This window comes from Tachypleus tridentatus, chromosome 2, assembly GCF_004210375.1.
Source record: "Tachypleus tridentatus isolate NWPU-2018 chromosome 2, ASM421037v1, whole genome shotgun sequence".
Taxonomy (NCBI): domain Eukaryota; kingdom Metazoa; phylum Arthropoda; class Merostomata; order Xiphosura; family Limulidae; genus Tachypleus; species Tachypleus tridentatus.
In genome coordinates, this window is record NC_134826.1 from 134,220,636 (window position 1) to 134,233,679 (window position 13,044).

At 35.4% G+C, this 13,044-nt stretch overlaps 1 protein-coding gene and 1 long non-coding RNA gene across 2 annotated transcripts in view; one reads left to right on the plus strand and one right to left on the minus strand.

Moving 5' to 3' along the window:
* Positions 1 to 337: 337 nt before the first annotated feature.
* On the plus strand, positions 338 to 6,319 carry LOC143245173 (apolipoprotein D-like). Its single transcript, XM_076491207.1, has 4 exons — positions 338 to 624; positions 1,740 to 1,870; positions 4,525 to 4,610; positions 5,912 to 6,319. Exons 1-4 carry the CDS (start codon positions 490 to 492, stop codon positions 6,205 to 6,207), a joined length of 648 nt encoding a protein of 215 aa, XP_076347322.1. The 5' UTR covers positions 338 to 489; the 3' UTR covers positions 6,208 to 6,319.
* The window catches only part of LOC143245176 (uncharacterized), a 51,106-nt gene continuing 43,883 nt past the window's right edge, over positions 5,822 to 13,044 (minus strand). The window contains exon 3 of the long non-coding RNA XR_013025492.1: positions 5,822 to 6,203. This is a non-coding gene — a long non-coding RNA (uncharacterized LOC143245176). The remainder of the gene's footprint in view (positions 6,204 to 13,044) is intronic.

Here is a 13,044-nt window from a genome sequence, read left to right on the forward strand (position 1 = left end):
ACATATTGAACTCAAATTCTTGATTAAGCTTAAAACTGGTTTTAATTTTATTTAAGGGAAAATAAAAGTAATTTGAAAAGATTTTCCGCATAGAAACAGCAAGATCGAGGTGAAAAAAATAACTTAAAAGAAAGGTTTTTTATCAACACTCACGTAGAAAGAGATGAGAGACTAAAAGCTATCATGATTCCGTTAATTCTGATCTAAATTAATATGGCAGAAACTTCATGAATTTATACCCAGAAATTCGCAAATGTGAGGAAAACTAAACAAGGCGAATGTCACCTACCTCTCGTTACTTCCGCCCTTAAGACTAAAGGTGATATCTTTGTATTTGCCTGTCTATTGGACTATGATCAACCAATCAGCGGTTTTCAAATATTAGGCATTATAAAACAAGGGGAAATGAGTTTTACTCGTATGTCATCGTTCAGTTGATGAAAGTAGTAGAACCAAAGTCGCTCGTTCATTGACCTTGGCCGCTCTTTCATGATGAACGGGGTTCGACTAGTCTTTATTGTTCTTATTTATGTTTCAGTCTCTCTTCATTTAGTATGTGGACGCGTGTTTAAACTTGGGTCTTGCCCTAACGTACAAGTTCAAGAAAATTTTAATATCAACAAGGTAAAAAGCTTTGGTTGTTATTATTTTGTTTCTTTGAAAATTCTCTAGGTTATCTTTCGTTGTACACCTAATGACTGTAATTTTTTTTTATATTTTTCAAGGAGTTTTTGTATACAAAATGTATTAATTATATTCTAGGAATAAATACTTATCTATGTTACAATAATCTAATTTCTTTAGAAGTTTCAATCAATTCAGGCTCTCCGCTAGTACAGCGGATGTACAACGCTAAAATCAGGGGCTCGATTCCCCTCGGTGGGCTCAGCAGATAGCTCGGTGTGGCTTTTCTATCATAAAACACAATCAATTTGGAAAGCAATATACTTGACTGATTTTAAACAAAGCATGAGAACGTTCGTTTTAAATCAGTTGTTCTATGCAAATGAAGATGAGTCTTCGTCTCTTAACTTAATACAGTTAATCTAATATCGTACCATTGATTAAGAAATAGGATCGTTCAAGTATTTGCTACTTTTATATTCGAACTTGACTGCCAGACTGTTTGCGTCTCAGGGCAGAAGTTAACTTCCATTATGTTTGATCTAATCTAAGCCTGGGAATCTGGAAGAAAGCGTCGAAAAGAACCGTGTGAGGTCATTGTCTTAGCTTGTTTGCTGTGACGGGTCATGTTGCGGTGCTACATGCATGCCAACTCTGGCCATGCGAGGTCATTGTCTTGCCTTGTTTGCTGTGACGGGTCATGTTGCAGTGCGATGTGAAGGTCAAATTTAATCATGTCACCTCATTGTTAATGCTAAGTTACTATGTGGTATGGGATGTTATCTTTGATCACATAAAGTCATAACTTTTGCCATGATAAGCGTATCGCTATGCAGTTATAAATTTAGAATTTCAAACATTGTTTAAATACCTTTTCTTGTTCGTTAGAACCAGTGTATGTGACCTATACTATTCAGAACCTTGTGTAACTACGATCCAACGTTTACTGCAACCTATCTAAATAACTTTTATATTTCTGTCAGTGTTACAACCGGCAGTGTAAGTGTCATGTGTTTTAATACAGTCATTTATCTAACATTTTCTACATATGTCGTGTTTTTAAAATGTTGATCCTCCTTATTGTACACTTAAATTTTGAGTGCCTTTTGCTCTAGTTTCTTGGACAATGGTACGTCATTCAAAGATTTCAGTCATCCAGTCAGTGCCTGACGCAGAACATAACCGTGGAAGATGGAGATTACTACCTGTCTGAGAATGGACAATTACTTAACAGCGACTTGCTCGGGTAATATATTTTACGTCATACACATTTTTTTCGTTAGTACTTTTCTTTCTGACTTATTTTTCGTTTGAGTTTTAACTGTTGAAAGGAGCAGTAAGACACATAACGGGGGCGATTCTAAAATAAACCAAAGATTAAATTGATGGATGGCATTAGCTTGACAAAAGGGCCGATTCCAAAATATACCAAAGATTAAATTAATGGACGGCATTAGCTTGACAAACATTTGTTTGGGAAAAATTTATCTCCAGCTCGTTTGCAAAGGTTTGCTTGACACGTAAACTGAAGGTCAAGGGTTCGAGACCCTGTCACACCAAAACATGCTCGCCCTTTTCGCCGTAGGGGCTTCATTTTATGTTAGATTATGAGTAGAAATATAAAAAAGTAGAATCCTGCATTTTGAATTCGAGTTTTATAAAGTAACAATGTTGCAACAAAAGTTATATGAACTGTTAAAAAATAAAAAGAGTAGTCCAAGAGTTAGCGGTGGGTGGTGATAACCAGCTGCCTTCTCTCTAGTCTTACACTGTTAAATTATGGACGGCTAGCGCAGATAGTCGTCGCAAAATTAGAAAAACACAAACAAAAATACAAACATTTGCAAAGAGTATTGAGAAGGTATATAACTTTTGAGATACATTTTACCAAGTCACTGTTATATTAATGTTTGAAGCGTTTTTAAGCTGGTGAAATAAAAATACCTGTACATCGAAGATCTTGAGACTTACAAGGTTGGTTGATAATTTAAAAAAATGTCTTTATATGTCATGTTGAGGAGGTTACTATGTAAGCACAATTTCTATGCCTCCCTGTAGCATTTTTACAGTATAAACTCGCAGTCTAGTCAAGTAATTATTTACAGAACTAACACAATAAACCACGTTTCATTTTCTTTTAATGAAAAATTGTGTGTTCATTCTGGGTATTTGTTTGTTTTTTGAATTTCGTACAAAGTTACTCGAGGGCTATCTGCGCTAGCCGTCCCTAATTTAGCAGTGTAAGACTAGAGGGAAGGCAGCTAGTCATCATCACCCACCGCCAACTCTTGGGCTTCTCTTTTACCAACGAATAATGGGATTGACCGTAACATTATAACGCACCCACGGCTGAAAATGTGAGCATGTTTGGTGCGACGGGGAATCGAACTCGCGATCCTCAGATTACGAGTCGAACGCCTTAACCCACCTGGCCATGCCGGGCCTTAGGTATTTGTAGGATAACCTTTAAAACCACGCTAGCTTAAGAATGTTTAATTAAAACTGGTAAGCACCAGACATAATTCTTATAATAGAATTTTTGACAGAATGGAATAAATTGCATCGATCAGAACCAAAAAATAAGCCAGTAATTAATAGCTAGTATAACATACTGGTCTTACTGAGAGAACACAGTGCCACAAAGCGAATCCTCACTGTTATCAATATTTTCTGTTGTGATGCGTAGTATGAACTTATAAATATCCATAATAGCATTCAGAAGAGTATTCTATAATTAAGAAAAAACAAAATACCATAATTGATTTTCATTTTATCTGTGTATTTGAACTTTTGCACTTTGTTTATCATGTTTCAAAGAAGACATTCTCGTCATCACCAAATGTTTGTGCCATAGAAAAGAAATTTCCGAAAGTTTATTAAGAAATTTTTATTTAAATATATACGTGTACACTTCTCTTCACTTATTTACTGATTTTAAAAATTTCACGTCTGATAACACATCGAAACGTCGTGACTCTTTAATATCAGCTTCATCGCTGATAACACATCGAAACGTTGTGACTCTTTAATATCAGCTTCACCGCTGCTAACACATCGAAACGTTGTGACTCTTTAATATCAGCTTCACCGCTGCTAACACATCGAAACGTTGTGACTCTTTAATATCAGCTTCACTGCTGATAACACATCGAAACGTTGTAGCTCTTAATGTCAGCTTCACATATTCAGAAATAATTTAACAATCAAGAAGTAAACAGAAGTGATGGTAAGAGCTGAAATAAAAAATAAATAAATATGTCATTTAAGTATGGCCCGGCATGGCCAAGCGTGTAAAGGCGTGCGACTCGTAATCTGAGGGTCGCGGGTTCACATCCCCGTCGCACTAAACATACTCGCCTTTTCAGCCGTGGTGGCGTTATAATGATACGGTCAATCCCACTATTCGTTGGTAAAAGAGTAGTCCAAGAGTTGGCGGTGGGTGGTGATGACTAGCTGCCTTCCCTCTAGTCTTACACTGCTAAATTAGGGACGGCTCGCGCAGATAGCCCTCGAATAGCTTTGCGCGAAATTGAAAAACAAACATTTAAGTACATAACTTATATTATTCATACCAGTTTCTTTGGTTTGTTTAAGACGTCACTTCGCAAATTTGTATGTTAAGTACACGGTTTCTGATAATGTAATGGGTGAATTTATTGTAAAAATAATATGCAAGGGACTGTTAAGATTTACACCATGCTGACATTGATAATTGTTTACACATGTATTTGTAGTTTATATTTTTTAATATGTAAGCACAAAATAGGTTGTAATGTATTTTAATTTAATCCAATGTACATATTAATAAATTACCAGAATTCTACTGTTCACAAAAACTACGAAATTTTGGTATATAGATTAACACTAATGATGTTTTTTTCACCTTTCTCTGGTTGATAGGATAAATCACATATCCAACCATGAAGGGAAACTTCTTATTCCTAAGGAAGATTTTCCGGCAAGGATGGAGGTGGAATTCACTCTTAGTAAGTTATTAACCTGAAAGAAAGTTGCATTTTTAGCTTAAGATTGGAATAACAAAGAAATTCTGATGACATCCAGCTAATTAATGCTAGTTTATTTTTCTAACTGTTGTAAATAATCACACTTTCCCTAAGTGTCTACATTACACTCGCGTTTTTTTCAATAACTTTGTCTCTGATCAAAACCAACCATAGAACATTTTCCTTTTGGATCTTTCTTAATGACCAACCATCCAACTTCTTAAACACCAATTATTCATCTTATATACACACATCAAAGGTATTAAAATATTCTGTGTTGAAACCTAAAACTGAATTCGAGCTGTTTGTCCACCTTCTCAGTTAACTAGTAATTTCTTTTCATTTAGTTTTGTGCCATCTTGACACTTTGTCAAACGTAATGATACCTCGATGGTAAGATCGAGGGTTTGCAATGTCCGATTAGGAGCTCGGTTCGTGCAGTGGACTAGCACAAATAGAACGATTATGCAGTTTTGCCCTAAAACGAAAACGAACGTAAGATATCAAACTCATATTTGAAAACAAAACCTCTCTGCAAGGTAAATCTATCTAAAAAGCTAGACAGTCTTAATTACACACCAGATGACCTTCCCTGTTCTTGTGAACAAGTGTTCTTGTAAGCCTCTTTTGCCCACTTGTGGCTCAGCGGTAAGTTTGAGAACTTAAAACTCTGAAGAATCAGGTGGGTAGAAAAGAACCCATTGTGTATGTATGCATTACAATAAACATGAATAAGCTTCTTTTACCTAATGATAATTTGAATTGTACGGAAATCATACTTTTTTCCACGTATACGTGATCATCTGTGGCTGCTTCACTCCTACGCACACGTAATTTTTTTCAACTAACACCGAGGTCTGTTGTGAATTAACTACTTTATATTTTATATGATGGATGCGTTAAATCTTTAGTCGCACATATCGTTTGTTTATTTTGAATTTCGCTCAAAGCTACATGAGGGCTATCTGCGCTGGCTGTCCCTAGTGTAAGACTAGAGGGAAGGTAGCTACTCATCATTACCAACAACTAGTGGGATTGGTAGTGACATTATAAAGCCCCCACAGCTGAAAGGGCGAGCATGTTTGGTATGTATAAGTTCCAAAGGTATATTGTTTATACTTGAAATAATTTAGTACAATTTTCAGTCGTGTAAAAAAACGTGATGGTGGAATAAAACACAGCGATTTAAACACTTTATTTTAGCATTCCCCTTTAATTAAAATAGAATCGTAATCTATACACACCAGCCTTTATAACGAAATCTGTTATGACAAATATTACAGATCCGTTTGGTAAAGTGAATTACTGGGTTGTGATGACAGATTATAATAACTACGCCGCCATCTGGTCTTGCCGGAGAATGCTGCTTGGACACTTGCAAAATGCAGAAATTTTGAGTCGTAAACCAACGCTGGACAACCTCATTATAAACAAGATTCGTGGCCGGTTTGAGAACTACGGGGTCGACGAACATAACTTCAGCGTCATAGACCAGAAAGACTGTCGAGACAAGAAGAAGAGAAATGGTGTTGGCATCTCCTTGTTCCTGGATAATATCTTCGGAAGACTCAGTATCTAAAAAATAATAAACAAGACAGAATGGTTTGACTGTAAAATTATTTTCAGCCGATGTCTGGAAGAGAGCGTAGGTTATACAAACTGAGAAAAATATATATGTAAAAACGGCTCGTTTGGGTTGAGAAAATTTTTTTGAATATATAATTTTATATTATTTATTTTATTATTTTATTATTTATTTTCTCAACCCAAACGAGCCGTTTTTACATATATATTTTTCTCTACAAGTGGGTTTTCTCGACGTCACTGAAACCAAGACAATTCTTTGTCGTAACGTGAGTTATTGTTTGATAACCAGGTCCAGAAGGTTAAGGTTCAATGAAAATTAATTGTGTAAAACTGGACAGTTGTGTAGCCAAGAGAACGATTATTATTATTGTTTTTGCTTGTTTGGCTGTTTCATAAGTTACATCATTTACTTTATTAAATACTTAAACATTCAGCCTATCATTCAAGTATTGGAGTATGGTAAAACTCTTAATAAATAACTTTGAATCTTTGGTAAGTGTCACATCAGTTTTAGGCATAACGTTTAATGTAATAATAAAAGCATTTATTCGAGTAAAATCATAATATATATAAGGAAAATTTTAAGTATTAAAGTACCAGTTTCGTGCAGCGAACTCTGAACTATTTAACTTTACCCACGGTTATCAACACCCTTTTAAATGAAGTGTTCTTTATCGCATTTGTTTTCTAAACTAAGATCAGGCATTAATATTATATCGAACTTGTATGAATAGATCGAATTTAGATAACTAATAACATGTATTTTTTATCAAATGGTAGTTTTTTTAAACAAAGTTTAGTAAAATCTAAAACGTATAATATCCTGTTATTAACTGTCAATATAAATCTCTAAATAAATAAATAAAACAATTAAAAAATTGGAATCACTGCTTCTTTTAAGTTAGTATTGTGATAGTAGATTTCACTTTCTAGCCTAATTAGGCTTAACTAGTTTTGTATTGCATATTATTTTATCGTTTGTTTAAAAAGGAGTAGGGATTTTAAACAAATCTTTTATAATTTTTGTTTTGCTTTACATATATATACGGTATTGATGTCTTTCTGTTTGGGTAGAAGCCTTGTCAGCTGTGGCTTTCACTCAGCCACGATGTATTATTTAAGATAATAAAATGTTTCAGTACAAGGTAAACTTGTACTTAGCTAAAAGTTACATATCGGTGTGTTTGTGTGTATTATCATTAACTTCTGATGGATCAGAAGTGAAATTTAACCCAGTTATGGATAAGGTAATTTTAACGTGTCGTTAATATTTTGGAGTTAAAATGTTAACAGAAATCAAACAAAAAAAGTCTGCATGTGTCAGATTCAAACAAATAGCCAACATTGTTTTAAAAAAAACTAATCTGAAACACGTAAGTATCAATAAGCCTTATGATTATTGAGAGACGTAATAGATTATATATATTTTTCCTTATATCAGAAAACATTCTACGTCCTTTTCTTTCGCACAATAAAATTATGAAAATGGATTATTTAGATTATAAAATTAAATTAATACATTTCCAGTACTTTTGTAAAAGGCATTCAGAATAATAACAATGATCGCTATTTTATTCTCTTTACTGTACATAATAAGTCCATAAAATCACATTTCAAAAGACTTGGCACAGGTAGCCTAGCTGCTTTGCACCATAAAACGTCAAACAAGCAATCAATCAAAAGCTTTTTTTTTTACCTCAAGATTAACAAATTTTGATGCTATTACTTAATAAGGTCACTACCTGTTTTAACTTTTTCATATCAATTTTTTTTTCTATTTTGTAGATAATGTAATGTGTGTACGCTTGAACTAGATTAAAAAATCTCATTATATTTAATACCCCACAGTGGTACGTCTACGGACTTGCACACTAAAAACAGGGTTTCGATACCCGTGGTGGGCAGAGCACAGATAGCCCATTGTGTATCTTTGTGCTTAATTCAAAAACAAACATTATATTTAACTTTTATCTTCCAAGTTCTTTCTAGTTCACTGGCAGAGAGCCGAACGTAGCGCAAGGGTTTGGGTGCTGGCACCGAAATGTCCAAGATATACTGCTGTCAGGTCACTCACATTTTCAAGACTCGATTCTCTAAACATGATTATTTTAGAAAAAACACAATTAATTAAAGGAAAGAGGAATACTTATTTTTATTGAAGCCTTTATGGGTCTGCTGTGGTTATGAACTTGAATGTCTCGTTAGATTTTACAAAAAAATTGTTTTTATTTTCTCAAAATTTCCACTTATTTACATAAATACATGAAACTTCGTTTATTTTAGGAGGAATGCAGTTTTTCATTTTCTTTTTCCCAAAATAAGTTTTGAGAAATATACCAATTAATCCAATTTACGAAAACAAAGAGGTAAGCCTAAATTAAACCACTCACTAAACTACTTTCCGGTTGGTGTCTCTGTACATTTATACCTTTTCAAACATAGGTCTTCATAATACTTCTATACCAGTTAGTCTTTGTACGTGGTCAGGTGGTTAAGGCACTCGACTCGTAATATGAGATAGCCCTCGTGTAGCTTTACGCCCGGCCTGGCATGGCCAAGCGCGTAAGGCGTGCGACTCGTAATCCGAGGGTCGCGGTTTCGCGCCAAACATGCTCGCCCTCCCAGCCGTGGGGGCGTTATAATGTGACGGTCAATCCCACTATTCGTTGGTAAAAGAGTAGCCCAAGAGTTGGCGGTGGGTGGTGATGACTAGCTGCCTTCCCTCTAGTCTTACACTGCTAAATTAGGGACGGCTAGAGTAGATAGCCCTCGAGTAGCTTTGCGCAAAATTCAAAACAAACAAACAAACTTTACGCGAAATTCAAAACAAAAACAGTCTTTTTCTTACGAACATGTTCCAACTGGCAGTGTTCTTCGTTTATTCATCTGAAAGACTTATTATGTTCACAGGTACTAAATGAGCGCATAGCCGTCTATAAATTTGAACAACCATTTGGCACCACTCGATGCTTGAAAACATTACTATTAAATAATTAAACTACTGTCGTGAAGTTTTGCTGTCTTAGAAAAACAACGATTGTCAATTTGTTATCTCACTTACAAAATATTAATACCTTTGAAATACACGATACCAAATTAAAATGAAAGTATTCGTGTGCTAGGCTAATTGCGGGCTTGGCCTAGTATTTAGCATATCAGGAGGTCTAGGGTTCAAACCCGCAGCTGAATACCTTTTGCATTTCATTTTTAGGGTCACTACAACCGTTACAGTCAGTCCACCTAATACGTAATGAGAAGCCGTTTAAGCAGCGGGTGCTATTACTTGATTGCTGGACTTTTGTTTGGAGTCTCTAAACTGGCCGTCTGACCCACGTGCCTCATAAGATGTTGGTCGGATTAAAAATACGAAACTCGCTGGGTGCAGTAATCAGTTTTTCAGAAATTAACCAGGAACATTGAAATCCATTAAACGAAACACATGACATCACAGTATTATTATTATAAATAAACAAGAAACACATTCAACAAATAACATAGGCCTGCGATGGTTTTATTGTCTTGACAATTTACATGTTCAACAGTAATTCCTGTCGCTGAATTCAAAAATGATGTACCTTATTCTCCATTATTTACAGTTTTTCACTAAACATCATATGTACTTTTAAACAAATGAACCATTTTCCTTGAAGTTGGATCACATTTTATTATTATTAAAATGTTGATAACGGCTGGTTATAGATTTCTCAAGACCAATTGCGACGTGAAAGTCTTATCAGTCGTTTAGAACCCACTAGAAACACACCACTATTATATAGACGGTTAATAGATCTCATGACGTGTCATTTCTGGACAATATTTGTTTGTGCGTGCACTTTGACATAATTTTTTCTTTTCAATACCCAAACATATTCTGATATATTTGTGGCAAATGTATGGTAAACGGGATATAAATAGAGTTTGTGTGTGTTTGTTTTTCTTCCCGCTTTGTACATAATAAAAACAAAGAAAATTATTTTAGAAATCTGCGCAGTTGAATTCTGGAAAAGTCCGTTATTATAACAAATAACTTTTATAAAGCTTAAATTCGCGGGCCTGTATAACCTCCACGATATCAAAACAATTACGAATTGCTCACTTACATAAAAATTTATAAGAAGTCATACAATATCCGAACTTACAGTATTAACTCGATTTACGAACTAAATGTGAATATTTAGGATTTTTATGTCAATGCACACTTAATGTCATAGTCTACCAAACAGTTTTGACGTTATTGAAGGGTTTTGTACCTATCAAATGAAGTGAAGTCGTGACTACAGCACTAAATGATATGTACTACATTAATGAACATTGGCCCTCATACGGAAAGCATAAAAAGCGTTAAAATCATGCATTTTCTAGCCCTGTTTACACGAATTTTAAAATAACATTCGACAGTATTTTAACAAACAGCAATGAAGGAAAAGTAAAAGGTCTGAAAAGCACGTGCAACCCTAAACCAGAGCAGGTTTAGTATCTCTATAACCTTTTTCGTATGATAATAAAGATAATCCATACAACAATCCCCATAACTGATTATTTTCTTTTCTTTGTGCTATCTTGTAGCGTTTAGAGGTTTGAATTCTTGATTGTTGTATCAATTAGACTCGATTTTGTTCTAGCAGTCTGTAAAACACAGGCAGTGGTTAAATATATACGTTAAAAGACAATGTTCATATCAAAATTTTTATTTAGATGAGAACAGGTGAGCATTCACACCGAGAAAAAAACAAAACCATCATGGCCAGGTGGTTAAGGTGCTCGACACGTAATATGAGAGTCGCGGGTTCGATTCCCCGTCACACCAAACACGTTCGCCCTTTCAACTATGGGGGCGTTATAGTGTGACGGTCATTTCCACTATTCGTTGGCAAAGAGTAGTCCAAGAGTTGGCGGTGGGTGGTAATCACTAACTACCTTCCCTCTAGTCCTGCACTACTAAATTAGGGACGGCTAGCGCAGATAGCCCTCATGTAGCTTTACACAAAATTCAATAAACAGACAGAACCGATCCTAATTTAGCACTGTAAGCCTAGAGGGAAGGCAGCTGGTCATTACCACCCACCACCATCACTTGTGCTGCTCTCTTACCAACGAATAATGGAATTGTTCGTCATATTATAATGCCCTCACGGCTGAAAGGGCGAGCCTGTTTGGTGTGACTGGGATTCGAACCCGCAACCCTCAGATTACGACTAGAGCGCCTTAACCACCTGGCCATGCCGGGCTCTCACACGAAGGAAACTACGGTTTACTATTAAAATGTTTAAGTGGATAAGTATTCATAACAAAAGTTCAAGTTATCCAGAAAGTGGGAGTCACCAGTTTCCCATACTTCACACTATTGTCGATTTTCACGGTAAAATTCGCCTATCGATTGAAGTATGAACTTAAAACTACTACATGAAACATTTATGATTCTGTGAAAAGCGAAACTGAAATGCTAGAGAAAGGGTTCGATTAAAACATTGATGACGAGACATGCCATAACAGATGTTATTCTTAACATATATTATAAATCGGTAGCGGTGCTGGACGTCGAGTACCGCCGGTATCGGTACCGACTGCGACACCTGATCTTCAGACTGCTGTTATTATTTTTATAGAGCTTTTCGTCAATCGTCCTTGCCCTTTTCTGTCTCAATTCATTTGATAAGTTTTTATTTTGATAAACCTAACATCACACAGCTTTACCATTCATTTCCTTTGTTGAAAAAGAAGGAAACCTTCGAAAACTCTGGATTATTTTTAGTATATTTTGCCATCGTTCTAATCTATATTTTGCTGGAATTTATACCACATGATTTTAATCTCAAGTACCTAGACATACCCCCCAACTTACAACTGTTTATCAAACTGTTAATTCATTTTGAAGGCCCGACATGGCCAGGTGGGTTAAGGCGTTCGACTCGTAATCTGAGGGTCGTGGGTTCGAATCCCGTCGCACCAAATATGCTCACCCTTTCAGCCGTGGGGCGTTATAATGTGACGGTCAATCCTACTATTCGTTGGTTAAAGAGTAGCCCAAGAGTTGGCGGTGGGTGGTGATGACTAGCTGCCTTCCCTCTAGTCTTACACTGCTAAATTAGGGACGGCTAGTGCAGATAGCCCTCATGTAGCTTTGCTCGAAAATTCAAGACACAACAACAATTCATTTTGAGATCTGATCAACTGACGTGCGCAATATTCCTTCTCTCAACAACAACTTTTAATGCCATTTTATTCTTTGTTTCCCACTATACCAATATTTTTGGATAATGCAGTCACAGAAAGTGAAAACTATTTGGATCTTGTGGATTTCTTCATAACTGCTAGTTCCCAGCTTTGTGGTGTCAGAATCCTGTTGGGAAATTATTCGCTTGCAACAGTAAACAACATTACTCCCCTTAGGCTCCCAGAAAACGTGATTTTCTCAGGTCTATGTAACCTTGAAACTTGAGAAAGTCAACGACCTTTCCTTTTTCTTCCGTTTCACAAGTTAGTGTAAATAAATACTAATGACACCAAAACTAATCACAGAAATCAGTTCAAAACAGTCACGCATAGGAAAAGGATTCCGTGATAATCTACTTTTATGCTGTATCATTTAGAATTAGATTTGCTTTTGTAATTTTATTATTTTCTCATTTTGAACAAAAGGTAATGTTTATTACTTAATGAGTTATATATGAACAAATGGTAATATTTATTACTTAATGAGTTATGTAGGAACAAAAGATAATGTTTATTACTTAATGAGTTATGTAGAAACAAAAGGTAATGTTTATTATTTTTATGAGTTATGTATGAACAAAAGGTAATGTTTATTACTTAATGAGTTATGTCGAAA

Coding starts and splice junctions, on each gene's coding strand:
- LOC143245173 (XM_076491207.1), top strand. CDS start 490: ATGATGAACGGGGTTCGACTAGTCTTTATTGTTCTTATTTATGTTTCA. Junction 1,871..4,524: donor CTTAACAGCGACTTGCTCGG/GTAATATATTTT, acceptor TCTGGTTGATAG/GATAAATCACATATCCAACC. Junction 4,611..5,911: donor GGAGGTGGAATTCACTCTTA/GTAAGTTATTAA, acceptor CAAATATTACAG/ATCCGTTTGGTAAAGTGAAT.